Here is a 26,804-nt window from a genome sequence, read left to right as displayed (position 1 = left end):
TCTTGCCATAGGCTTCCTAAATTTGGCTCAACTTTCTTTCTGTTGCCAAGTGCTAAAAGTTTTGGTAAGCTGGAGTTGTTGAAAATAGCTGCTTAACAGTGCCTTTCTAAACGTATACATATCCAAATATTGACTTATTTTAATTTTAGCTCCTGTTCTTGTTCTATCAGATCTCCCTTATTCTGCAACACTAACATTTGTCATTCCCTCTAAATACTTTTTCCCCCATGTCCCATCTTTCTCATTTAGGTCTACCCTACTTTTAAAATCCATTTTCATTTTATATTACTCTGCGGTTACCCCCTCTGAAGAAATTCCTGTCTTTCCTAATAATTCTCAAACTTACACTACCCATTCCTCTCAGAGAAGTAGGAAAGTGTCAAAGTGCCAGTGTCTCATTTCTACTTCCTTACCCTGCATATTTAGCTTAGCACAATCTGAGAGTCATCGGTTGTGTCAAAGCTTTCCTTTAAATACATGTGCTATGAAATTTTTTCAGTCTAGTCCAGTTATTGTACCTTGGAAATATTCTGTCAAAATTTCTATTAAATTTATATTCCACATGAAATATATATTTCTTTCTACACTCTTATTTTCCCTTCTAGGACTCCCAGATACATCCTCACTATTGCAAATCAAGTTCCAGTCCCCATCCATAAACATTCCCTGCTGAAAGTGACTTTCTACCAAAATGTAAGCTCAATAACAGCAGTTTTTGGTGGAATATAAACACGATAATCCATCTTTACCAATAGCTACTTAACTTTTATTGTCTTTTTTCCCCTCTTCTATTACTATTGCAGCTCCTTTAGCAATCAGTATTACTCATTTCCTTTGCTCCAGGCATTCTGCTGAACATCCATCCCAATCACATTTGCCAAAATCATATGCTCGTTTCTATCCAAATGCATCACCTGCAGCATTGCTATTTGCATCCTATATTTCTTAATATAATTCAATACTCTGTCTATCCCTTAAAGGCCATTTACATTACATGATATGAACAGATTAGCCATTATGATAGACTGCTATTACTCCCACCTATTACACAGGACAGTTTTCACATATGCATTTCCACACTATCAGGTGGGCAAGCGTTTCAACTATTTCTTGATCTGAAGATCTAGCACATTACTTTTGATCACAACTTTGGGAAAGAGAGGTTAGCCACTAGGAGTTTTAACTTAAACAGAGTTGCTGCACGCTTATGATATATTAATATACCAAATGACCAACAAGAAAACCCTTCCTTGGTGGATCTCTAGCTTAAATGAAACCAATTACTTTCAAGGTGGAAGGAGTTAAAGGACCATACAAAGAGCACAGAGTCCTGAAATATTTGTCCAAAAGATGCTTTATTCCCCAGGCTGTGATCAAGCTAAAAATACTGAAAGTTATGTATCGAAGACCAAGCGGCCATGGCACTACAGTCTGCAGTGTAGACACTGTTGTAACAGGCACTAGGAAATCAACTTTGCTAACAAAGGAAAAATATGCAGTAATAAATTCCCTTAGAAGTGTATTCTTGGTAACCATGAGTCCTCCCCCTCCTCGTAGCAAAGGAACAAAAAGCCTGTCTTCCTTAACTCATGCACTTGTTTTGAATACCAGAGTTGGCTGTGTACATCCAATAGATGGAGGGCCATACTCAGATAAACTCCTCAATCTGTTATGAAGTGTGAGCCCAGCTACCCTGAGAAGGAACTTCATTTCTGTCACTTGCATCCGTCATCACATCCTTTCAGTCACTACACAAAGCTCATGGTCACAGATGAAGATAGGGATACAGACTAAGCAAGCAGAGATCTTTCTCCAATGATTGTTCCCCCCTTTTATCACCAGTCCAAAAACATGCCTGCAGGACTCATCACTACACACATCTGCAGGGTCAGTCTCTCAATTCCCATTACTCAGGAATAAAACCCCCAAAATGCTAGGACTCCTCCACATGAGGAGCAAGCTCCCCCTCACCTGCAGACAGAAATCCATTTTTCCAAGGAAAGTAGTAAGAGCAGAGTTAGAAATAATGAATGTGATCCCAAGCATGTCACACTCGACACTAAATCTTTTTTTGTGAAATGCAGTTGGCCACACATTTTAGGTATAATCACTGCACAGCCAAAGACTAAGCAAGAGTAGCTCTTGTGGGTAGCATATTCTGCATCGTTTATAGAAATACACAAGACCAAAACTCCAACACTATGAAGAATACAAGATGAAATGCCAAAGCCTAACATTTTACTGCATCTCCAGAGTTCTTCAGATTTAGCTGAACAATTGGTTTGTAATGCTCCTGTTTCAAAATTAAAATCTCATTATGGCAAGGTCCCCATGCAGACTTCAATGTCATCATCAAGCCTTGCATAGCCATACAAAAAGCAAACCTTGCCCAACTATGTTGGAAACTTTGTGGCTTAGAACTGAAAGCTGTAATATTTAACAAGTGTGTAACAGCCATGTATCTAGCACATTTCCTTTAAAGTTGTGGACTGATTATAGCAACACTTCACTTCTAGCCCCATATGACTAGCAGTGTTTTGTGTTACTGCTTTTAAAGTTGTTAAAGCTATTTGCACTGACTCACTTAATCCACTTTTCAAACACAAACCTATTATGGTCAGTAACCCGATCATAATCCCCTACATTTAATACCATTTACACTTTCTACATTTCCTATTTTTGAGCATTTAAATGCACTTCAAAAAGTCAATAAGCACAAGTGGATCAGGGCTGCTTTAAAACTATTTCACCTTTTGTACATTCTCCTGTGTATCCTTCAGTGGTAGCCAAACCTGTGTCGGTTTGCGCAAGAATCCTTTGGCACGGACTTCAGTGGTTAAACCTTTTTGTGGGAAATCAGTAATGTCAGTCCATGATCTTCGTCTCAAACTGGTAAGCCGGACATTAGAATTCTGGTTGAGAAAAGGGAAAAAAAGTTAAACTCAAAGGTGTTACAATAATTAACTTTCAAAAGACAAAAAAAGTGTCTTATTTACAGTGCAGGACCATAGCTGCATAGACGTCACAGGAAAATTGGCCTCTTTAGCAAGCTTAGACTGGCAAAAATTGCACTTCACAATCCACTATAAATGATCACTATCTGAGGCACCTGGATGGCTCTAGTGCCAGTAACAAAAGATATTAAAAAAGTAAAACTTTGAAGACAGGACCCCAGTGGACAAAACACAAGAGAAAAGATACCACCACCTCCTTGAATGTGTAACAAATTAGATGCATCTAGCTAACTGCCACATCCACTCCAGTATAATGAAACAATCACTGGTTTTCTAAAAATTATCATATTATGCAAACAGTGTATCCTTAAGTATACGATTCCCCATTTCACATAAAAATTAATTGGACTTTAGCAGTAGCCATTACACTCATCCTGTAAAAGATCCATTTGTGATGCCCTGGATTAGGGGGGCAACACCCAAAACGTCAGGAAGCATTTGCTTCAATTCCTTTAGCAAGTTAAATATTTTTCATGGGCATAGCTTTCCTGATAAGAACATAAATTAAGCATCGCCATGCATCCCAATTCAAGTGTTGTGTTTTTAAACGCACTATAAATTCTGGTCATACTCTAAAGTATCCAAGTCACAACGCCAGTCACATGCCAACAAATGTTTCACATTGCGGACCTGAGCTCTAGAGGAGCACTTCGAGCATGGGGTGAAACCTTACCATTCAGGACGCATTCTTGGACAGCAGGAAATATTACATAAATGAAACTCTACCAACATTAGTCACAAAGTATGACATGCATCTAAAGGTAGAAACATAGCACGGTTCCTAACCTGCCACTTCTGCATGCCGAAAAAAGGTTCAGTATAATGTACATTGCCAGCAATGCTGGACAGCCATAGCATGCTAAAGCAACATCCATACTTTGCCCTTTTCAACTGTTGGCAATTAAGATACTCTGACTTCTTTTGTCAGAATTTAAGAAAGTACAGTTGTCCCACTTACCCTAATTGTAGATGTTGGAGTATATCAGTGCTGCAGTACTGATTCTTAGGTCTTCCTATCATGCAGAAACCCATGTGTGGCCCGATTTCCAGACTCTTGACATCATACTAGCCAACGGATATCCAAAAGACTGATGTCTAGACGTACGGGTACAATATCACTTGGTGCCATCTTCAGGTCTTTCTAAGCAGTGAATGAGCAGTTTGAAATTGAAGGACAGCACAATCTCCCCAGTTGCCTGAAATAAAGTAAGGAGGGGGAAAACATAGGAGGCAGAGAGGGAATGATGGAGAGAAGAGGACTATCTGCAAGAAATAACTCTTCTACCACTTTCACCCAGTAAGGGGGAAATAAGTGGTCATCAGATAGAGGGGTTGCAGACTGGGCGTATGTACTGCAACAATGATCTACTCAAATATCTACAATTATGCTAAGTGGGACACAACTACACTATGTTATTCATAAGTCAATACTGCAGTACTGATTCTTGGGAGTACTCCCAAAGCTTAAACTTCGGTGGTGGGTCATCTGTATGACCTTAGGAAACCAGATCTTGCAGGATGGCAGCAGCAAAACCTGCTCCAGTCCTGGAGACATTGTCTAGGTTATAGTGTTTTGTAAACATGTGCACAGAGTCACACACGGATGCGTCTAGGATGACTTGGGTTGAGACTCAGTTGAGGAAAGCAGTAGTAGTTGCCCTAGTCCTGGTGGAATGGGCTTTAATATACCCAAGTACAGCTTTTCCATGGCGTGAGTAACAATTGATGCAGTTAGCTATCCATTTTGAAATGGTTTGTTTACAAACAGGCTCTATAATTTCTTTTTTGCCCTACCTAAATAGTACCCAGTCTCGCCTGAGTACACCCAGGGAGTGGACAAATTGCTTGTCTTGTTCTGTGAATTTAAGCCTGGTAAGTGGATTCCCTGGTTTAAAGTTCTGATACCACCCTTGGGCATAAAAGATGGGTTTGTTCTAAGGGTGCCCCCTATCACTGTGGAAGACTGTGAAAAGTTACTTTGTCTAACAATTTTTAGTTCCCATGCCAGAATACAGTTCCTTCTGGGTAGTTTCAAGTGAATCACTCCTTTCAGAAAAGGTTTCATGTGGCAGTGTGACAAAATAGGTGGGGCACTGTGCATGCAACCAGACATGGCTGATGCATGTACCTTAATGCCAGAATAGGAAAGTCTTTGTCTAAAGACGGTGAACAGGAACAGCAAGACTGAATGTCTAACAGTTAGTGATTTTGCCTTGACACCATGTGGAAATTCTTTTCCATTTTGCCAGGCATGATTTCCTAGTATTGGGCTTCATAGTCCTTTGGACAGGATGCATTCCTTGGTATCAAAACTCAATCCAACAAGCTGTTAACCTGAGGGTGGCTAGGTGGGGGTGGAAGACGGATCCTTAGCTTGGCTGAGATAATCTACTTTCTGCAGTAGAGTTAGGAATCTCCCCCTCAAGTATCAGGTGGAGTAAGACCCAGTGTTGTCTTGGCCAGGAGGTGGCCACCAGGATAATACTAGATCTTTGTGTCTAGATTTTTGCCAGTACCCTGTTGATCAGGAGTAAGGGCAGAAGATGCACACAGGAACCAGTTTAACCATGTGAAGGAAAATACATCTATAATCCAAACTCCTGTTTATAGAGTCCTAGAGCAGATGAAATGTGAGAAGGCCTACTTAAGGGATCCCACACTATAATGTTCGGTCCAGGAAGACCTCTTTCTTCAGCATCCACTCACTGGTGTCTAGAAGGTCCCTGCTTTAAGGATTTGTCAGGGTACTGTTCTGACCTGGAAAATAAGAAGCTATGAGAATCACTTCTATTTCTTGAGCAAGCATACAAATTTTTCCAGAAAGACTGCACAGTGAGTAGGACAAGAGGTCCCTCTCCCATGTTGATATACCATATCACTGTGGTCTGTCCAGATTTGCAGGATCCCTAGGCTTTTGTTGAAAGGTTTTTGTGGCCAAGTAGACTACTAGTAGTTCCTTTTGGATTTATATGAAATTCTCTCGGCTGAGGAGACCAAGTACTTACACTTTCAGTGATGGTCTTGTCTGCTTCTGGTAAAGAGAAATTCACCTGAGGGTTCCTTTCTGTGGTTTTCTTCCACCATAGGAATTCCTTTTTCAAACATGGAAAGAGGCAATAGGGTTTTCAAGGACTGGGGATGCAGTTTCCAAGCAATTTTCAGGAACCACTGAAGTTTCCTCGTGCATCTCTGCAAGTGGGATCATAAGAATGCACAATGCCATGTGTGATGACCGTGCCCTGGCCCAGCAATCAAGGAGCTTCAATCCTCACCACTAACACCAGGGAGGTTGTCTCACAGAAGAGGAAAGGATAACAAATACACACAAAGTACAATTTCCCTTAAGTGAACACAGATCAGTCTGGGGCTTGTTGCTCCCTTGATCTTCAGGTCCGCAATCCCCACTGGCACAGCTATAGGGTCCAGATCTCAGCTTAGCTGGCAACCTAACCTCCAGTACCCTCTCTGTCCCACCAGTGATTCGTGTCCCTGCCCAGGTAGCTGACCCACCAAACACACAGATAAGTATTTATACAACTTCACAGACACTCCTGGGAAAGGCTGACAAATTATCTAGCTGTGCCCCTTTACCCAGACTCATCATCATCATTCTCTTTCGGCTTTTCCCGTTAGGGGTCGCCACAGAGGATCATCTCTTTCCATTTCTTCCTATCTTCTGCATCTTGCTCTGTCACACCAACCGCCTGCATGTCCGCTCTCACCACGTCCATAAACCTTATCTTAGGCCTTCCTCTATTCCTCTTACCTGGCAGCTCCATCCTTAGCATCTTTTTCCCAATATACCCATCATCCCTCCTCAGCACATGTCCAAACCAACGCAATCTCGTCTCTCTTGCTTTGTCTCCAAACTGTCCAACATGAGCTGACCCTCTAATATACTGATTCCTAATCCTATCCATCCTAGTCACACCGATTGCAAATCTTAACATCTTCAGCTCTGCCTCCTGCCTTTTTGTCAATGCCACTGTCTCCAACCCATATAACATAGCTGGTCTCACTACACTCTTGTAGACCTTCCCTTTCACTCTTACTGATACCCGTCTGTCACAAATCACTCCTGACACTCTTCTCCACCCATTCCACCCTGCCTGTACTCTCTTCTTCACCTCTCTTCCACATTCACCATTACTGTGAACTGTTGATCCCAAGTACTTAAACTCGTCCACCTTTACCAACTCTACTCCCTGCATCCTCACCATTCCTCTACCCTCCCTCTCATTTACACACATATTCTGTCTTAGCCCTGCTGACCCTCATTCCTCTGCTCTCTAGAGCATATCTCCACCTCTCCAGAGTTTCCTCAACCTGATTCCTACTCTCACTACAGATCACAATGTCATCTGCAAACATCATAGTCCACGGGGCCTCCTGTCTGATCTCATCTGTCAACCTGTCCATCACCACTGCAAATAAGAAAGGACTCAGAGCTGATCTTTGATGTAATCCCACCTCCACCTTAAACGGATCTGTCACTCCCGCTGCAGTCCTCACCACTGTCACACTACCCTCGTACATATCCTATACCACTCTTACGTACTTCTCTGCCACTCCCGACTTCCTCATACAATACCACAACTCTTCTCTAGGCACCCTGTCATATGCCTTCTCCAAGTCTACAAAGACACAATGCAACTCCTTCTGACCTTCTCTATTTCTCCAACACCACTCTCAGAGCAAACATTGCATCTGTAGTGCTCTTTCCTGGCATGAAACCATACTGCTGATCACTAATCATCACCTCCCTTCTTAACCTTGCTTCCACTACTCTTTCCCATAACTTCAAGCTGTGACTAATCAGTTTTATCCCTCTGTAGTTACTGCAGCTCTGCACATCACCCTTATTCTTAAAGATGGGTACCAAAACACTTTCTCCACTCCTCAGGCATCCTCTGACTTTCCAAAATTTCATTAAACAATCTAGTTAGAAATTCCACTGCCATTTCTCCTAAGCACCTCCATGCTTCCATTGGTATGTCATCTGGGCCAACAGCCTTTCCATTCTTCATCCTCTTCATAGCTGTCCTAACTTCCTCCTTGCTAATCTGTTTCACTTCCTGATTCACTATCCCCACATCATCCAACCTTCTCTCTCTCTTTCTCTTCATTCATCAGCCTCTCAAAATTCTCTTTCCATCTACTCAACACACTCTCCTCTCTTGTGAGTACCTTTCCCTCACTATCCTTTATCACCCTTACATACTGCACATCTTTCCCAGCTCTGTCCCTCTGTCTTGCTAATCGGTACAGGTCCTTTTCTCCCTCTTTAGTGTCCAATCTCTCGTACAACTCTCCATATGCCCTATCCTTAGCTTTTGCCACCTCTCTCTTTGCCATGCGCCTTATCTCCTTATACTCATGTCTACTTTCTTCATCTCTGACAATCCCACTTCTTCGCCAGCCTCTTCCTCTGTATACTCTCCTGTACTTCCTCATTCCACCACCAGGTCTCCTTGTCCTCTTTCCTCTGTCCAGATGTCACACCAAGCACCTTTCTAGCAGTCACCCTTACTAGTTCTGCTGTAGTTACCCAGCTATTCGGTAACTCTCCACTGCCTCCCAGTGCCCGTCTTAACTCTTCCCTAAACTCCACTTCACAATCACCCTTTTTTAACTTCCACCATTTAATCCTTGGCACAGCTTTCACACTCCTCCTCCTCTTCTTGATCACCAATGTCATTCTACATACCACCATTCTATGCTGCTTAACTACACTTTCCCCTGCCACCACTTTACAGTCTCCAATCTCCTTCAGACTGGCCCTCCTACATAATATATAATCAACCTGTGAGCATCTTCCTCCACTCTTGTACATCACCCTATGCTCCACCCTCTTCTTAAAATAAATATTCACCACAGCCATGTCCATCCTTTTCGCAAAATCCGCAATCATCTGACCTTCTGCATTCCTCTTAACACCATACCTACCCATCACTTCCTCATCCCCTCTGTTTACTTCACCAACATGCCCATTAAAGTCCGCTCCAATCACTAGTCTCTCACCCTTGGGTACACTCACCACAACTTTATCCAACTGACTCCAAAATTTCTCTTTCTCATCCATCGCACACCCAACTTGTGGAGCATATGCACTAGCAACATTCATCATTACACCATCAATTTCGAGCTTCATAAACATCACTCGGACAGACTCTCTTCACGTCTAAAACACTCTTGGCATATTGTTCCTTTAGTATAACCCCTGCCCCATTTCTCCTGCCATCCACACCATGATAAAACAATTTGAACCCGTTTCCTAAACACCTGGCCTTACTTCCCTTCCATCTGGTCTCTTGCACACACAATATATCAACCTTCCTTCTCTCCATCATATCAACTAGCTCTCTTCCTATACCAGTCAGTCATACTGCCAACATTCAAAGTTCCTACCCTCACTGCTACACTCCTAACCTTCCTCCTATCTTCCTGCCTTCGGGCATGCCTTCGCCCTCCTCTTCTCCTTCGGCCAACAGTAGCCCAATTTCTGCCAGCACCCTGTTGGCTAACAGTACTGGTGGCGGTCGTTGTTAACCTGGGCCTCGACCGATCCGGTATGCAATTATGAAAAGTTCTCCGCATCAGTAATTTTTGGCAGAAGTTTTACGCCAGATGCCCTTCCTGACGCAACCCTCACCATTTATCCGGGCTTGGGACCGGCACAAAGAAATGCACTGGCTTGTGCACCCCCAGTGGCTGGGTTGCCCCTTTACCCAGACTATACAGTAGTAATTCCTGCCACCACCAGCTAATATTTATCAGCTACCCAAAGGCCCTTAAAAGGGCGTCCAATTATTACTGTGCAATATTATCCAATTGGTAATGTGACTATTCAATCTAAGGCTTTTTAGAGTGGCTTCTTACAATGAACTTTATAAATATGCAATGTACTCTAGAGCTTACTTTGTCTCTACACAAACAAGCCACAGGTAAAGGTTTTAAAAAATATTTAATAATAAATAATTAAAAACACAAGACAATACTACTACACCACAGAGATATCTAAGAGTTCAGAGATCACACACACACTTAAATACAGTAGGACAGGTCTGATGTCACAGAAAAACCACAATCTAACTTTCTAATCTTTAGCTATCCTTAAGAGAAAACACAGCACTATAATCTTACATACATAAAGAGCATAAGCATTGCTGGGGTTTGATGGTCCAAGACAAATGCTTTTAGTCCCTCTCAATAGTTTTTAAACTTACTAAAACAGCTCTGCTAAGGCCCTCCCAGATTACATCATTTTGATGCTTAGTCTGGATTTCCCAGGCCATAAACTACATTATTTGGGCAAGCTAACACTTGCTCAGGAAACAATAAGACATTTCACATGTATACTCTTAACAATTGCTCCTTAAGTTAAGACACTAGAAAGAATGTGTTCAGCCAGCCGCTTCGGCACCACTTTTTAGATAATTGTAACTTCAAAGAACATTTGAAATGTTTGGCTTTCCTTACATCAGATGGCAATGTTGCAATAATCTTGAAGTTCACATTTTACAGTGTTTTCTTTCATTTAAGAACACAAGCCTTATGTATATATACAAATGATAGAATTATGTATCAAATTCTATTTGACTGGGCTGGCAGCCTTCGCCCATCTTTCCCCAATCTTCACACCATGTACCCCAGTATCCATCAGAATTCTCTTGCAGTGATGAGTTGCTTTATAATCAGACTTGTTAGATCCACAAGATAAAATTACCTTTTTGACAGGCCTAAGGCTTTACTAAATTTGAATATGAGGGCTCCCAGAAACAAAGGTCTTTGAGGAAGAGTGAGATTTTTGAAGATTTAAGGTAAAACCTAATTTCTGAAATCAATCTACTGTGATCAGCATGATGTCTAGTGTCTCTGTCTCATTCAGGAAAGATCATTTAAGTAGGGGTAAATTAGTATGTTGCAGTGCTCTGGGAGTTCAGTCAGAGGAGCTAGGCAATTTATGAAAACGCTGGGAACTAGATAGCCCAAATGGTGAAACACAGAAATGGAAGTGAGTATCTGTTGCTGTAAACCATAGGAATTTTTACAGTCTGTTGTGGGACATGAAGTTGAGCATCTTTTAAGGTGCAACCATGAAAGATATCTTGGAAGATAATGGGAAAAACATGGTGAATTTTGGGATGTTGAGAAACTTGGATTTGAGAGGTCCAAAGTGGATCTCCAGGTGCCCTCCTTTCTTGGAGCTATAAAAACCCTTGAAAAGAAGCATTTTCCCTCGTCCTGGAAGAGGGAGCTGGATGGATCCTTCATGAAGTAGTTCCCTGAAAATCTGTGGCAAGAGGCTTTCTTGCTCTTTTGGAATACTCAAGGACGTTATTTCCTTGAACTGGATATAGTACCCTTCTCTAGGATTATGAGGACCACTTGGCCCTGGTGATAGTTTTCTATTGGGTTAGGAAGGAGGACAGTCTTCTACCCAGTGGCTGGGAGGGGAAGGTACTAAGGGGTATGGGAGGCTGAGGTTAAACAGTCAGTCATTCACCATTTTAATTAGCTTTCTTATTTATCCAGCTTAAAACCTGTTCAGCTAGTGGACCAAATAGAAATTTCTTGTGAAATGGGCATCTAGTAATTCAACCTTTACCCGATCCAATTAAGGGCTGGATCCTTAGCCATGCACATCTATGGACAACAGATCCTGTGGCAGCTGCTCTGCAAGAAACATCTACGACATCATAGCCATATTTTAGCATATCTTGACATCTGTAAAGCTTTGCAGGCTGTCTTCCTAGACTTCTTTAGATAAGTTTTTATCTGCAAGAGAATCTGTTTTAGCTACAATTGTCTTGGAGAGACAGATTAAAGTTGGCAAATGCCAAGGTGGCACAGGTTTAAGCTTTCTTCCCAAATCTGTCTAGTACTCTGCTTTCCTTGTCATTAGGTAAGAGATGTTTGGTTGGTTTCTTAGGGACACCTTTTATGGACTCCCTGCACACTACAGATGGGTCAGACTTTGGGGTTCTGTAAAGGTGCTTGTGCAATTCAAGCACTCTAAAACCTGTCTGGTTTCCTAGGAACAGAGGCCAGAGAACAAAAAGCCAGTCTGGGTGAAAGCAAACTTGGCAGCAGTTCCCTACAGTGGGTCTGAGCCTGTTGAGAACTGCTTACTTTCTCATCTGAAAGCCTCTCATTCTATGCAGGGTATCCCCAAAGAAAATGTCCTAGAGGTAGATGGTGAAAAACAGGGTGTCATACGAGTAAATTTGTGAGGTCATGGCTAGATTAAGTAGATTCCTCCTCATCCTCAGTTACAGGAGTCTTCCTCTTCCTGAAAAGCCAATTTCCTGCTCTTTTAAGAAGGACAGGCCTCAGTAATGGGAGCATGAGAGGGCTCTAGATTTTAAAAAGGCCATAAAAAATCGTGTGCTATTTTTAGCAGTTTTTTGTCTTTAGTCTGTGAAGACACAGGCAGGGATGACAAAAAACTTTTTCACTTTTACTTGGGTGTCTGTTTAAAAGGTTGAGGTCATCCAATCATGACTGCAGTTGTACCTTCAGTAGTCAAGAAATATCGGGCGGCTCCCTTGAGACCTACAGTGTAAATGTCAGAAGCTGAGGACTGCTGAGTGACCTCAGACCAGACCAAAGTTGGTGCCTTAGTGATATTTACAGAGAGACTGTAGCAGCCTCCAGAAGGATCATACTAGAGAGTTCAGGCTAGGAGTTGCTGAACCAGGGGGGTTGCAAAGGTGCCTCACTTGGCTTGGTCAAATTATAACCTAGAGTTAAAAGATTTCTTAGGAATGTCAAGGTCCTTATCTTTCCTTTTTTGTGTAATGACCAAAGCCAGAGTCTGCACAGGCCCTGTAGTAGCAGTGGATTGCTACATCACTGGGGAAGCTAAAGAGGACTGCATACAACCAGTTAGTACCTCGGTCCCTAGGTTTTGAGTTTTCACATGGAATTTTGTAGTCAGGACATTTAGAGACATTGTGCTGAGGCCCCGAGCAGAACAGACGAGAGAAAAACCTTTGTGGGATTTGCTTCCCACATTTCAAACATTTGTTGACTTTTTTGAACATTAAATAAGTAGAAAAATTTCAACAGGGTACCTATCTGAAGAGATTTTCTGGAAGAATGAACCAGTCGACGGACTGTAAGCATACTGAGCACACAAGAAGCACATTGGACTGCACGGCTACAAAGAACTGAAGATGGTGTTAACAGATACCCATCTTATACCCTTCATGTCCAAACATCGATCTTTGGACACCTGTCAACTAGGGATAATTTAAAGACTCTGGAAATCAGGCCAGTTGTGGGCTTCTGCATTGCAGGAAAACCAAAGAATCAGAACTGCAATATTGACAATGAAAAAACTCTCTCAAATCAACAATGCTTTGCGAACCCAAAGCACAGCACAACTAAAGCATAACACAGGACAATTAAAACAAAATGAAAATAGCATGGAAAACCAAACTATCATTAGCAAACACAAACCTCTGCAAAAAAGGCTGCACATTCTAAGTGATGTGAAGGGGATGCTGGGTAAGGCATAAATGAACAAACCTCTTAAACTGCAAGTAATCAGCCTCACTCATTGAAAGCCAGCAAACAAGCAAAAATGCAATCCTCTGTCACTCAGCCACCGTTAAAGTAATTTCCACAGAAGATCACATTGACACATGCAAAACAGTGGTAGTTAAGTTTCCAAACACATCTGAGAAACTAGCTTAATCACCTGTCATACAGCCCTTCCATGGGCATCTGACCAATAGATTCATACTACAGCACAAGCTAATGATGTGGTAAGACAGGAGAAGTGGTTGAATTTTATAAATGTTACAAAAAGAAGAAACTGCTAGAATCTCCTTGTGTTCTGACTTGTGTGTGCTTCTCAGCTGACAAGTATATTTTTGGCACCTTTTAACTGTTCAGAGTTGAAAAAAAAACAATTTAATTCAGTTCAGAATACAGCGAATAAATTGTATTTTTTTAAATGTATTTGCTTTAATATTGTTACACACTCAAGTGTGCTAGCTTGCACTCGAATTGTTTTTGGTTTGGTTTTAGCTTTTCTGTAACAAAAAAAAACCCTAAGCTTGTTTCCTGCCTTTCCTTAACTAGTCTAGTCCAGATACAGATTTGCTGTATCCAGGACTGTTTGCAAGCTTCTGATCCCTCCCCCCACAAGCCTGTGTTGGAGGGAAGCCTTCTAGCTTATCAGTGAGAGTAGTAAGCACTAGGTAAGCCTACCACAAGAGCAGTGGTTTCTGGCCCAGAAATTGTAGTTTATTGGAAGTTTGGGCAGGTTTTTTTTCCATCTCTTTCAACTTTCTGGTTTAAAAGCCCACATTTGTGCTCATTTCCCACCTTTCCTGTAACAAGTCTAGTCCACATACAGATTTGCTGTATCCAGGACTGCTTGTAGGTTGAGTAGTGCCAAAGCCTGCTCTTCAATTTCTCCCTTAGATCTGGTAGTTCTCTCCTCTCCTACGCTTTTACTAGCTTATTAGTCTAGCACTTTACCAGACTTCTTGTAACAATTGTTGCAGCACACAAGTGCTACCAGCACCAAATATTCTATAAGGAAACTGCTCCAGTACTTAATGCCCACGCCTCCAGGCATGTCTAAAGGTCAGTTCCCTGTGCTTTCTCCTATTAACCTGGTGAAGTTGGGCAACCTGAGGCAATGTAGCAACTGCCTCATGTACATCGACAACCCTCTCCTCTTATCTCCCACTCAAACTTGAGAGATGCACTTGTAAATTCAAATTGGAAGCCACTCACTCCAGCCAAGACCGCTGGTCAAGAGGAGAAAGTCAACACTTGCACCACACCACATGGAACACAGCCCTCCAGAACACACATCAGCACTGCCTTCACATAAAAACACAAAATACACACACCCACCTTCGCAGAGGCACTCAAAAATCTACACAAACAGCAGAGACCTCCAAGGCTGAAATGCACTCTACCACAACACACTAATCACGAGACAACTCTCCTAAACAGTGTGCCACTCAACCAAAGCCCCTAAGGCAAAACAGCATGCCCAACACACTAGTCATAAGTAACTTGATAGTGAGGCACACTGATGTCCCACTCACTAAGTTGAATAAGGAGAAAGTAACAGTCAGCTGCATGTCATGTGCCAGGATCCGCCACAACACACGCACTCTGGTCCCTCAACAGGCACAAATATGATTCGGTCATTGTACATGTAGGTGTGAATGATCTGAGACATACCTCCCTGGACTACATGTTGACATGGAGGAGCTCTCGGATTATGTAGCCCAGGAGGGTATGACCTAGCCCTGAGCAGCATCACTACCATAACCCAGAATACCACAGTACAAGCAGAAAATGATTGATTTCAACAACTGGCTAAGTTTCTGGTGTCATTCTAAGGGGATCCAGTATGTGTCTGCCTGGGATGACATGACTGACAGACCTCGATGCCTGCATCTGTCACCCCTGTGCTTCCGGATACTGGCCAAGGCTCTTGCCACCCTTATAGTGCCTTTTTTAGGTGGTGTTCCAAAGACCAAATTACCACCGTAACAGCTACAAACAAATGCAATCTGAGGGGCATGCTGCTCAACGCTAGAAGTCTAAATCTCAAAATTCAGTCGCTCGAAGCACTCCTTAAAATGGAAAACATTGACATTTGTACTGTAACAAAGACCTGGTTTAAGGCAGCAGAAAGCACCCCTGCACTACCAGGCTATAACTCATTCCACACCTTTCAGCCCCAGGATGTGGACCAAAACTCCAAAGGCGGTGGGTGTTTCCATATTCATTAAGGATGCGCACGCCTCTATACTGGTAGCCCAACATGACACATCAGAGATACTTCAGGTGCAGCTAATAAGCTATGTACTCACCCATAACGTTCCACGTTTGATGCCCATAATCTCGTCTTCATTTTTGCTGGTTGGGTTCGGAACACAGCATTGGTTCAGACTCAGCCCATTACTAAAGCTCGAGAGCTTCCACTGGCTCAAGGCTATACCCTAACCCATCATGCTTAGGGAAGATAACCCAGATCTTGTTTGCAAAATGGTAAACATTTGAAATCGTATACAAAAAAACCCATGGTAGTATTTATTTGCCTAGGTCTCAAGAGACCAAGAAGGGAAGCAGAGAACACAATTTACAAACAATAATTTCCTCTGTATACTCTAGCAGGAAAGGTTGGGGGAAGGAGGGTAGGACACAAGAATGAAGGTGAGATTATGGACAACAAACATGGAATGTTATGGTGAATACAAATGTTTTGTCCCATCTCGCCTTCATTCTTGCCGGTTGGGACAGCATTCCTAGCACCTTCCTTCTTGAGTGGCTCAAGGGAATAAACTCTTCAGAACAGTGGAACCAAAGGAAAAAGAAGTTATGTACCTACCATAACATTCCATGTTATTTGTCTTCATCTCGCCTTCTTTCTTGCTGGTTGAGATCTGGGATCAGAGCCGATCCTCTGCTCAGACTTGACCATCTTCTATAGCTAGAGAGCTGTTTACTGGCTCGAGGCTACCCCTTATCCCATGATGCCTAGCGCTAGCTACCCAGATCTTGTTTGAAATAGCTAACCTAGACATAGCTATAGAAAGGATCCCGCCAAACAAAAGTTTAAGCATGCCTGTCCTATTCTCCAAGTCAGTAGAGGAAACAAACCAGAGAATACTCAGCCAGTGAAACTTGAAGTCCTCTCGGTCCAATAGGATAGGGGGATGGAGGGGGGGATGCAAGAAAGAAGGCGAGATGAAGACAACATGGAACGTTATGGTAGGCACATAACTTCTTTATGTTAATTTGTCAATCTCACCTTCATTCTTGCTGGTTGGGACAGCATCCCTAGCACCTACAATCCTGGGTGGCTCATTGGAACAGACTCTTCAGAACAGTGGAACCAAAGTTAGCTCTACTCCTGGAGACCAAATCCAACTTGTAATGAGAAATAAAGGTATGAGTATTTGCCCACGTAGTGGCAGCACAGATAGAGTCCATGGGCAACCTAGACTGGAAGGCTACAGGTGGCTAAGGCCCTAGTAGAATGACCTTTCGGTTTGATAGGCAAGTCTTTGTTCCTTAGTTGATAAAGGTAGTAATGTGAGACAACCACCTGGATAAGGTCACTTTGGAAACTGGGAGACCCTGTCTGCCTCGAGCATAGGAGAGGAATAGTTGGTCAGACTTCCCAATATCCTTCGTCCTATGCAGGTAGAAACGCAATTGTCTATGGACATCCAATTGATGTAACTTGTATTCTCCCTTGTTGGTGTGGTTAGGAAAAAACACAGGTAGGTCTATAGATTGATTCAAATTATTTTCTGAGCACAATGTCGAAAGAAAGGAGGGATTAGTTCTCAGTCAGTGCGACAGGGGTATATAAGACACGGCCGACGCCATATTCTTCAGTCTTTCTTGCCCCAGATGTCAGGTGCCCCCAGAAGGAAGGCAATACATAAATTATATATATATAAATATATATTCAAGCAATGAAATGTAATAAAAAAAACAGTAATTGCAAGCAAATACACCATAGGAGGATAACCCAAATTAGGTTGTATGAGGAGGTGTTAGCCACTAGTCCTTTACCAAGAGGGGAAGGAGGGAGGGAAACCTGTACTGCAGCTGTATTAGCACTCTAACATCTACATTTATGGTAGGTACAAAACTGTACTATGTTCATCGTGCATACAGCTGCAGTAATCGCATATGGGTGGAATCCCAAAGCTACGCACAGGGTGGTAGGCACTAGGTGGAACTGGGATGAGCCAGAATGCCCTGCAACACAGCAGTGGCAAAGCCTGCTCTACTTCTGGAATATAAGGGCAGGTGGTAGTGTTTTGTGAAGGTATGCATAGAACTCCAAGTGGCTGCCTCCAAAATATCTTTGGTAGGAACTCCTCTGAGGAAGGCTGTAGAGGTAGCTGTGGCCCTCGTGGAGTGGGATCTGATGCCTGTAGGGACAGATTTCCCATGATAGGAGTAACAAAATCGTATGCAGTGGCCTATCCATTTTGAAATGGTCTGTTTGGTAACAGGCTTCCCTTGAGCTCCTACAGCATAGGACACAAAGTTGTTCTGATTTCCTGAAAGGTCTTGTTCTGTCCAAATAATAACGTAGCCGTCTATGGATGTCTAAGGAATGTAGCAGCCTTTCCCCTTTGTTTTGAGGATTGGGGTAAAAGGTAGTTAAGTGTATGGCTTGATTTAAAGCTACCCTGGATACCACTTTAAGCATAAATGACGGGTTGGTTCGAAGGGAAACCCTGTCCTGATGGAAGATGAGAAAGGGCTGCACAGCCATGAGGGCTTGTAGTTCTGAAACCCTACGAGCTGAGGTAATGGCCAGAAGGAAAGCTGTTTTCCAGGACAAATATTGCAAATCTGTTGAGGCAGCTGGTTCAAAGGGAGGCAATGTTAATTTTTCCAGAATGTAATTTAGATTCCAGGCTGGCACTGGTTTCCTTGGTGGTCTTATATTCTTAGCCCCTCTGAGGAACTGTCTTACAAGTGGGTGAGAATAACGGTGGATCAGTGTTGAATTCTGCAGAAATGGCTGAGGCATGGATATTTATGGAGGAAAATGAAAGTCCACTGTTCAGCAGCTCAGCTAGATACTGTAATACCGGAGGCAAATTCAGTTTTCTAGGGTCCTGGCCTTTTTTCTCATTCCAAGAGCAAAACCGTTTCCATTTTGCGGAGTAAGCCTTTCTAGTAGATGGCCTTCTGGCCTCCAGAAGGACGTCCTGCACCACTTTGGGGAGTAGGGTCTGTTGTGGTGTTAAGGAATTTTCCATGCAGCGAGATTGAGTGTTTTCAGCTGACTGAAGAGTTTTGTAGCTGTGCTGAGTCAGCAGAAGAGGCATTAGAGGTAGAGGCCAGGGAGGAGTATGTGTTAGGCTCCTCAGGAGTGGGTACCAGTGCTGTCTTGGCCAGTCTGGAGCAATCAGTATCATCTTCTGACTTTCTGCTCTTGCTTTCAAGAGCACCTTGGGCAGAAGAGGCAGAGGTGGGAAAGAGTACACTGTCCATGCTGTCCAACTGAATGAAAGGCCGTCCACCCTCCAGGGCTTTGGATGAAAGGTCCTTGAACAAAACTTTTCCAATTGGTGATTCCTGTGGGAGGCGAAGAGATCTATGTCTGGCCTCCCCCACTCTTGGATTATCTTTGTAAACACCTGAGGATGCAACTTCCATTCGTGCGGATCTGTCATATTCCTGCTTAGATTGTCTGCCAGCGTGTTTTTCAAACCTGGCAAGCACTGTGCTTGAAGTTCCATTTGCCATTCCAGAGCAAAGTTCCAAAGTGTCATGGCTAGTCTGCACAGGGGGTATGAATGTGTTCCTCCTAGTTTATGTACCACATTACTGTGGTGTTGTCTGTTCTTATCAATAATTGCCCTGGATGCAGGAGGTCCTTGAATGCTGTAATTGCATTTATCACTGCTAGCATTTCTTTTTGATTGATGTGAAGGTGCTTTTCCTTTTGGGACCATTTGCCCTGAATGCACCTGCCTGTCATGTGCGCCCCCCAGGCATAATCTGAGGCGTCTGTTGTGATGACTTGATTTGCTTGAGGCTTGCAGAATGGGAGACCTGTGTCTGCTTGACATGCTTGGGCCCACCATAGAAATTCCTTTTGCAAACATGGAATTATTGGTATTATTGTTTCCAAATTGTGGCTGTGTTGAGACAATAGGTTTTTTAGGTACCACTGAAGTTTTCTCATATGCAACTTTGCACATGGGATTAAAAGAATGCAAGATGCCATGAAGCCCAGAGCCTGCAGGACTTTCCTTGCAGTAAGCCTGGTACAATTTGCTAGTATTTTGAAGTACTGAGTTAGTTGCCCTTGTTGTTCTCGCGTAAGGTAGGCCATCTGGGTGTTTGTGTCCAAGTTGGCACCCAGGAAAGTTATTTTCTGAGATGGTGTTAGCCTGGATTTCTCTTCATTGATTGTGTATCCCAGAGAATTCAGTAACCATGTTGCATAAGCCAGATGTTCCAGAAGTATGTGCTTGCTGTTCGCTTGGATCAGGCAGTCATCCAAATAAGGGTAAATTTGTATCCCTTGAAGTCTGCAGTAGGCGATTACTGATGCCAGGCATTTTGTGAATACTCTGGGCGCAGTAGATAAGCCAAAGGGCAATGCAGAGAATTGATAGTGGATTGAACCTGCAAGAAATCTGAGGTATCTTCTGCAGCTTTGTCTGATTGGGACATGCAGGTATGCCTCCTTGAGATCCAATGTTACCAGCCAAAACCCCTTGCCCAGCATGGGAAGAAGCTGCTGTAATGTGAGCATCTTGAATTTTGGTACGAGTAGAAATGTATTTAGAATGGATAAGTCCAAAATGAGTCTCCAGTCGGTTCCTTTCCTTGGTACCAGAAATAGTCTGGAATAAAAACCTTGACCTTGTTCGTGAGTAGGTACCTCTTGAACAGCTTTCATGCCCATGAGTTTTGAAATTTGTATTTGTGCCTCTGCCCTTTGATTGTGTGGCAGGTTTGGCATGCCTCTCATTTTTGGAAGAGTGTGAAAATGAAATCTGTAGCCTCTGTTTATAATGTCCAGGATCCATTTGTCTGTTGTGATATGCCAATTTCTTGTAAATAATGCCAGCTTTCCTCCCAAGGGAGCTGCCAGCTGAGACTTGCTTGGCATGAAAAGGAGGAAGTCATTGGGTTTGTTTTCTGTATTGTGGTGCACTATCTTCGCCACCTCTTGGTGCTGGAGTTTGCCACTGTCTGCCACTATATGATCCTTGAGCGCCTCTATCTACCTCTTTGGGGCTTGTCCGTGGCTGGAAAGGACCAGTTTTTAGAAGGCCAATTTCTGCTAAAACGGGGTGGTTGTACCTGTAGAAAAGCCTTGACAGTTTGCATAGATTTAGCTTTTTCTTCCATTTTCCGTAGTATCTCCTCAGCATTAGTACCAAACAGTACATCCTTTTGTAAAGGAGCATCTAGCAGTTTAGCTTTAACATGATCAGGCAAGCTTTGTTCCCTAAGCCAGGCATGTCTACGAATGACTGATCCTGTAACAGCAGCTCTACTTGAGGCCTCTAAGGCATCATAGCCACATTGTAAGGTGTGTTTACCCACTTGCTCTGCACTATGCATCATATCCTGCAATTCCTTCAAATCTGGTTGTTCAGGTTGAGACATTTTATTTCTTAATTGTGATAAGAGAAACTGCTGATATTTAAGCATATGAAACTGACAATTTAAGGCCCTCATGGCTAGGGTGGCAGAGGTGTATACCTTTTCCCCCCACCTTTCTAAGGATCTAGATTCTCTTTTGGAAGGTAGTGGATTCTTGGCTGTAGAGGCCTTCATTCCCTTGGGGCCTTGAGAAATGGTTTCAGGGTCAGCATTATGGCTTTTGAAAAGAAATTGGAGAGAGTTGGGAACTCTGTAGTACCTATCAGGTTTGACTGGGGCAGGAGGGAGGGAATCCGGATTGAGACAAGCCTCAGAGTAAACATCAAGTATGTCCAAGACAGGAGGTATAGCCAGAGGTCTGTGTTGAGGTAACAAAAGAAATTCCCTAAGCCTTTTCTTGGAATCAGAAAAGTCTTGGCCTTCCCAATGGAAGTGTTCCCTCAAGGTGTGCAAGGTTTCCCCAAAAGAAAAATCCTCTGGGGGGGATACAGAAGGGATGGACTGTTCTGCATCGGAATCTTCATAAGGAGAGTACGAGTGTTCCTCTACATCAGAATGTTCTGAGAAAATGAAGCCCTGTTCAGAAGAGGGAGAATCTTCCCCCACTCTGGGTCTCTTGTCTGGAGGGGGTTGGGACACCCTGATGAGAGTAATTAAATCCTCAGCCATTTTAAGCATCTGCTTTTAAGGCATGGGGCCTGGGGATGGGCCCTGAACAACAGGCCTCTTGGGATGCATGGCTGATTTGGACTTAGTAAAGGCCTTAATGGAAAAGGAAGATGAGGGCCTAAAGACACTCTGGGTGGAAGTAGACCTGTCCACATTAGGAGGCTCAACACTCACAGTGGCTTCGGTGTTTGTAGTCTGAGTAAGGGCCGAGGTACCTGCGGTCTCTGTTACAGAAGACACCACCAAGGAGGTGTCGTCGGTAGTCAGGGACTGCATAGGCGTCTCACTGAGAACCGGACCACGTGCAGCCGGTTTTGGCGTGGTGTCGGTGGAGACCGCGGGCCTCGCGTGTCGGTCCTTGTGTTTTTTGGACAAAACGGTAGTCGGAGTCTCCAACGACATTTTATAATCAAAGGCTTTACCAAAATAATGTTGGGCGAACTCCTCCCGACGCTTAATAGTGCGTTTATTGAAAGTCGCGCAAAAGCGACAGCCCAAGACGTCGTGGTCTGGGCCTAAACAAGGTATGCAGAGGGAATGGAAATCCTTATGCGGTATTTGCTTCCCACAAGAAATACAGTTGTTAACTTTGTCTGACATCGGTCTGAGGCAAGAAACGTTTCCCCAACGGGGTACTTAGCTTAAAAGACTTCGGTTTCCAATTTTTCATAAATTCAGGAGCTAGCCGACCGGCACTTGCGAACTGCTTCTGCTTCGGGCACCGCGCGGCAAAAAAGACTGAAGAATATGGCGCCGGCCGTGTCTTATATACCCCTGTCGCACTGACGTCAGGAAAGAAGGGACAACAACCGACGCTGGACCTAGACTTTGGAATTCGGCCGACCGAGGGACCGCCTGACGGCAGGAGAACCCATATGCGATTACTGCAGCTGTATGCACGATGAACATCAGCTCTGCTGAGCCTGTCCGCTATGACATTGGATGACCGCGGGATGAGAGTCACAATCAGAAATCGTTGGGAGGAAATCGCCCATTGCCAGAGTCTGAGCACTTCTCGACATAGGGGGTAGGACCTGGTTCCGCCCTGCTTGTTGATGTACCACACCACTGACATGTTGTCCGATTGTATTGCAATGGTCCCAGAAGTGAGAGTCCTGAAGAGCTTGCAACGCTAGGAGCACGGCTTTCATTTCTAGGACGTTTATATGCAGATGGTACTCTTGAGTCTGCCAAGTGCCTTGGACTGTCCTTCCCTGATAATGCCCCCCCTCACCCTATCAGGGAGGCATCTGTGGTCACTGTAGCAACTGGAGGGGGCTGAATGAAGGGTCTGCCCTGAGTCACTAGAGGGGAGACCATCCACCAGGAAAGGTGTCTTTTGCATGCTTCTGTAATCATGATCATAGGAGACATGGGGAGCTGTTGGAAGGACCACTGAGTGAATAGAAGCCACTGAAGAATTCTCATGCGAAAGCGAGCCAGGAGTATCAGAAGAATTGCCGCTGCCATAGAGCCTAGAGTTTGGAGGCCATACCTGACTTGTACCCTTTTGCATTGCATATGGAATTGAACTTGCTGGCAAATTGTGGACACCCTGTCTGAAGGTAACTGCGTGCATGCTCCTTGTGTCAAATTCTGCTCCTATACAAGTAATAGACTGAGAGGGCAACAAGGCAGATTTTCGAAATTTATAGTAATGCCTAGCTGAGAGCAAATTGAAATTGTATAGTCCCTTGCGTGAAGAAGTTGATACCTGGTAGTAGCAGTGAGGAGCCAGTCGTCTAGATATGGAAACACCTGGAATCCTCGATGCCTCAGGTGAGCCGTGACCACTGCCATACATTTGGTGAACACCCTGGGGGCTGTGGTGAGACCAAAGGGCAGAGCTCTGAAATGGTAATGACTGGCTCCCAGCCAGAAGTGAAGGTACCTCCTGGAGAGTCTGTCCATCTTGTACGCATCCTGGAGATCTATGGAGCACATTCAATTGTCCTGACCCAGAAAGGGTAGAATGGACTGTAGCGTGACCATCCAAAACTTTGTTCTTTGAACAGACTTGTTCAGTCTGCTGAGATCCAAAATAGGTCTCCAGTCCCCTGTCTTTTTTGGTACCAAAAAGTACCTTGAGTAAGTTCCAGATCCGTGTTGGTCTGCAGGGACTTCCTGGATGACTCTTTTCTAGCAGTTTTGAAACTTCTATAACTGCTAGGTCCCTCAGATTGGGTGCAACATCCAGGGGGGGGGGGACTTGCATGACGGTAAAGGGGGTTGAAAGAATGTGATTCTATTAACCTCCGGATATGATTGAATGTACCCATTTGTCTTGCATTAGGTTTAGCCAGGCTTTTGGGTACAATGAAAGTGTTCCCCCGATGGCCTCCAGAGGCGGACAGTCGGGCAACACTTCAGGGATGTTGGAAGGGCTTGTCAGAAAAAGATTCTCTGCTGCCCTGGTTCTGCGGACCCCATCTGCCATGAGGGCGGCATCTGTTATTTCCTCCTCTGCCCCTGGAGGAAAAAAATCACTACATGTGTCAGGCGAAGCTCCCTGGGATTTCTGAAACCACATTTTCCCACTCTGACAGTACAGTTGTGTACCTACCATAAATGTAGATGTTGTAGTGTATTCACTGTTGCAGTCATTACACTTGGGCTATACTGCTGGCAGGCTACCCTCAGTCAGCCAGAGTTCCAAAGTCTAGGTCCGGCGTCTGTTGCTGTCGCCTCTTCCCTGACGTCAGTGCGCCAGGCATATAAAGATGCAACAGAAGCCAGTTTCTTCAGTTTTTCTTGCCCCAGATATCAGGTGCCCCCAAATAGGAAGGCTGTAAAAAATTATGCCAAAAAGCATGCATGTACTAAAATAAACATTCCTTCATCTACAAGCAAATACACAACACATAGGTTGTATAGAGTTGAGAAGTACAGAAAAGTCCCAGCAATGAAAAGGGGGATGGTGGGTGGGTAACCTGGACTGCAACAGTGAATACACTAACATCTACATTTATGGTAGGTACACAACTGTACTATGTTCGTGTTTCACTGTTGCAGTCATTACACTTGGGTTGAATCCCAAAGCTGAGTTTGGGTGGCTGGGCCTAAATTGGATTAGGAGAGGCTACCAGGCCCTGCAGAACTGCAGTGGCAAAGCCTGCTCTGGCTTTAGAGTAGAGAAGTAAGTGGTAGTGCTTGGTGAAAGTGTGCACTGAACTCCAAGTTGCAGCTTCTAAAAGGTCTTTGGTTGGTACTCCTCTGAGAAAGGCTGCTGAAGTGGCTGCTGCTCTGGTAGAATGTGGCCTAATGCCCTTAGGCACTGTTTTGCCATGTTGTGCATAACTGAATCAAATGCAGTGTCCTATCCATTTTGAAATTGTCTGCTTTGATAGGCTTTCCTTGTGATCCTGCAGCATAAGCTACAAACAGTTGCTCAGTTTTTCTGAAAGCTTTTGTTTTGTCCAAGTAGAATCATAGCTGTGCATGTCCAAAGCGTGCAGAAGTCTTTCCCCTTTATTCTGGGGATTTGGATAGAAAGTTGGCAAATAAATGGTTTGGTTAAGAGCCATACTGGAAACCACATTTGGCATAAATGTTGGGTTTGTCCTTACAGAGACCCTGTCCTGGTGAAAAATGATGAAAGGTTGCACTGCCATTAATGCCTGTAACTCAGACTCTTCTTGCTGAAGTTATTGCTAGGAGCAGAGCAGTTTTCCATAAGAATCTTATATCAGCTGTGCTGGCTGGCTCAAAAGAAGGCAGTGCGAGCTTTTCTAAAACAAAATTGAGGTCCCAAGTAGGTATTGGTGCTCTTCCTTGGGGGTCTTATGTTTTTTGCCCCTCTGAGGTACTGCCTTAGTAGTGGATGTGAAAAAATAGGAGGTTCCGTATTGTAATGAGCTGAAACGGCAGAGGTATGGATCTTAATAGAGGAGAAGGATAGGGCTTTGTCCAGAATCAGTTAGGTTTTGTAAAATCTGAGGTATATTTGGAACAAGTGGCTCAAGTTCCTTGTGCCTGGTTTCAAGCACAGAATCTCTTCCATTTTTCTGCACAAGTCTTCCTAGTGCTGGGCCTCCTAGCTTCTAAAATGACATCCATAACAGCTTTAGAGAGAGGTGTGGTCTGAGTGGCTATATTATCTGCCATGCAGCCAGATTTAAGGTTCCGAGTTGACTTGCAGAATCTGATTGTTTTGTTGAGTCAGAAGATGAGGAATTTGAGGTTAAGGCCAGGCTGGGCCTTGAGACAAGCTCTTTAGGACTGGGTACCAGTGCTAGCGTGGCCAGTCTGGGGCAATCAGGATCACTGTTGGCCTCTCCTGTCCGACTTTTAGGAGCACCTTGGGAAGAAGAGGCAGTGGAGGGAAGGCATAAACTGTCAGGATTTTCCAGCTGAATGATAGAGCATCCACTTTCCATGCTTGCGAGTGATACGTTCTTGTGCAGAATTTCTGTAGTTGGCAGTTGTGAGGAGAGGCAAAAAGATCTATGTCTGGGCGTCCCCATTTCCTTGTTATCATGCTGAAGACCTGAAGATTTAGTTTCCATTCGTGAGGATCCATGAGATTTCTGCTTAGTTCGTCTGCCAATGTATTTTTCGTTCCTGGCAGGAATTGTGCCTGCAGATGTACTTGATAGGTCAGTGCTGTGTTCCACAAAGTCATGGCTCGCCTGCAGAGGGGGTAGGAATGCATGCCCGCTTGCTTAAGTAACACATAACTGTGGTATTGTCAGTCTTTAGTAATAGTTGCCCTGGATGTAGTAGGTCCTTGAAAGCTGTCAGGGCATTCTGTACAGCTAGCATTTCTTTTTGATTGATGTGAAGATGCATTTGTTCCTTGGGCCATGTGCCCTGAATACATTTTCCTGCCATGTGTGACCCCCAGGCATAATCCGATGCATCCGTTATCATCTGCCTGGCTGTGGGTAAGGTCAAAGGCTGTCCCTTGTTGTGGTGACGGGCCTGGGACCACCATCGAAACTCCTGTTGTAGACAGGGAATTAAAGAAATTTTTGTTTCCAG

General features: G+C 43.8%; 1 protein-coding gene across 1 annotated transcript in view; it reads right to left on the bottom strand.

Annotated features, from left to right (window-relative positions):
* The window catches only part of LOC122789856, a 764,503-nt gene that overhangs the window by 157,919 nt on the left and 579,780 nt on the right, over positions 1-26,804 (bottom strand). Inside the window, exon 4 of the mRNA XM_044057290.1 lies at positions 2,751-2,912. Coding sequence (XP_043913225.1) covers positions 2,751-2,912 — 162 coding nt within the window. The remainder of the gene's footprint in view (positions 1-2,750; positions 2,913-26,804) is intronic.

This window comes from Protopterus annectens, chromosome 15.part0 (genome assembly GCF_019279795.1).
Source record: "Protopterus annectens isolate FY-2018-M chromosome 15.part0, PAN1.0, whole genome shotgun sequence".
NCBI classification, from domain to species: Eukaryota; Metazoa; Chordata; order Ceratodontiformes; family Protopteridae; genus Protopterus; species Protopterus annectens.
The sequence above is the reverse complement of the archived record's forward strand: the minus strand, read 5'-3'. Positions and strand labels throughout refer to the sequence as shown.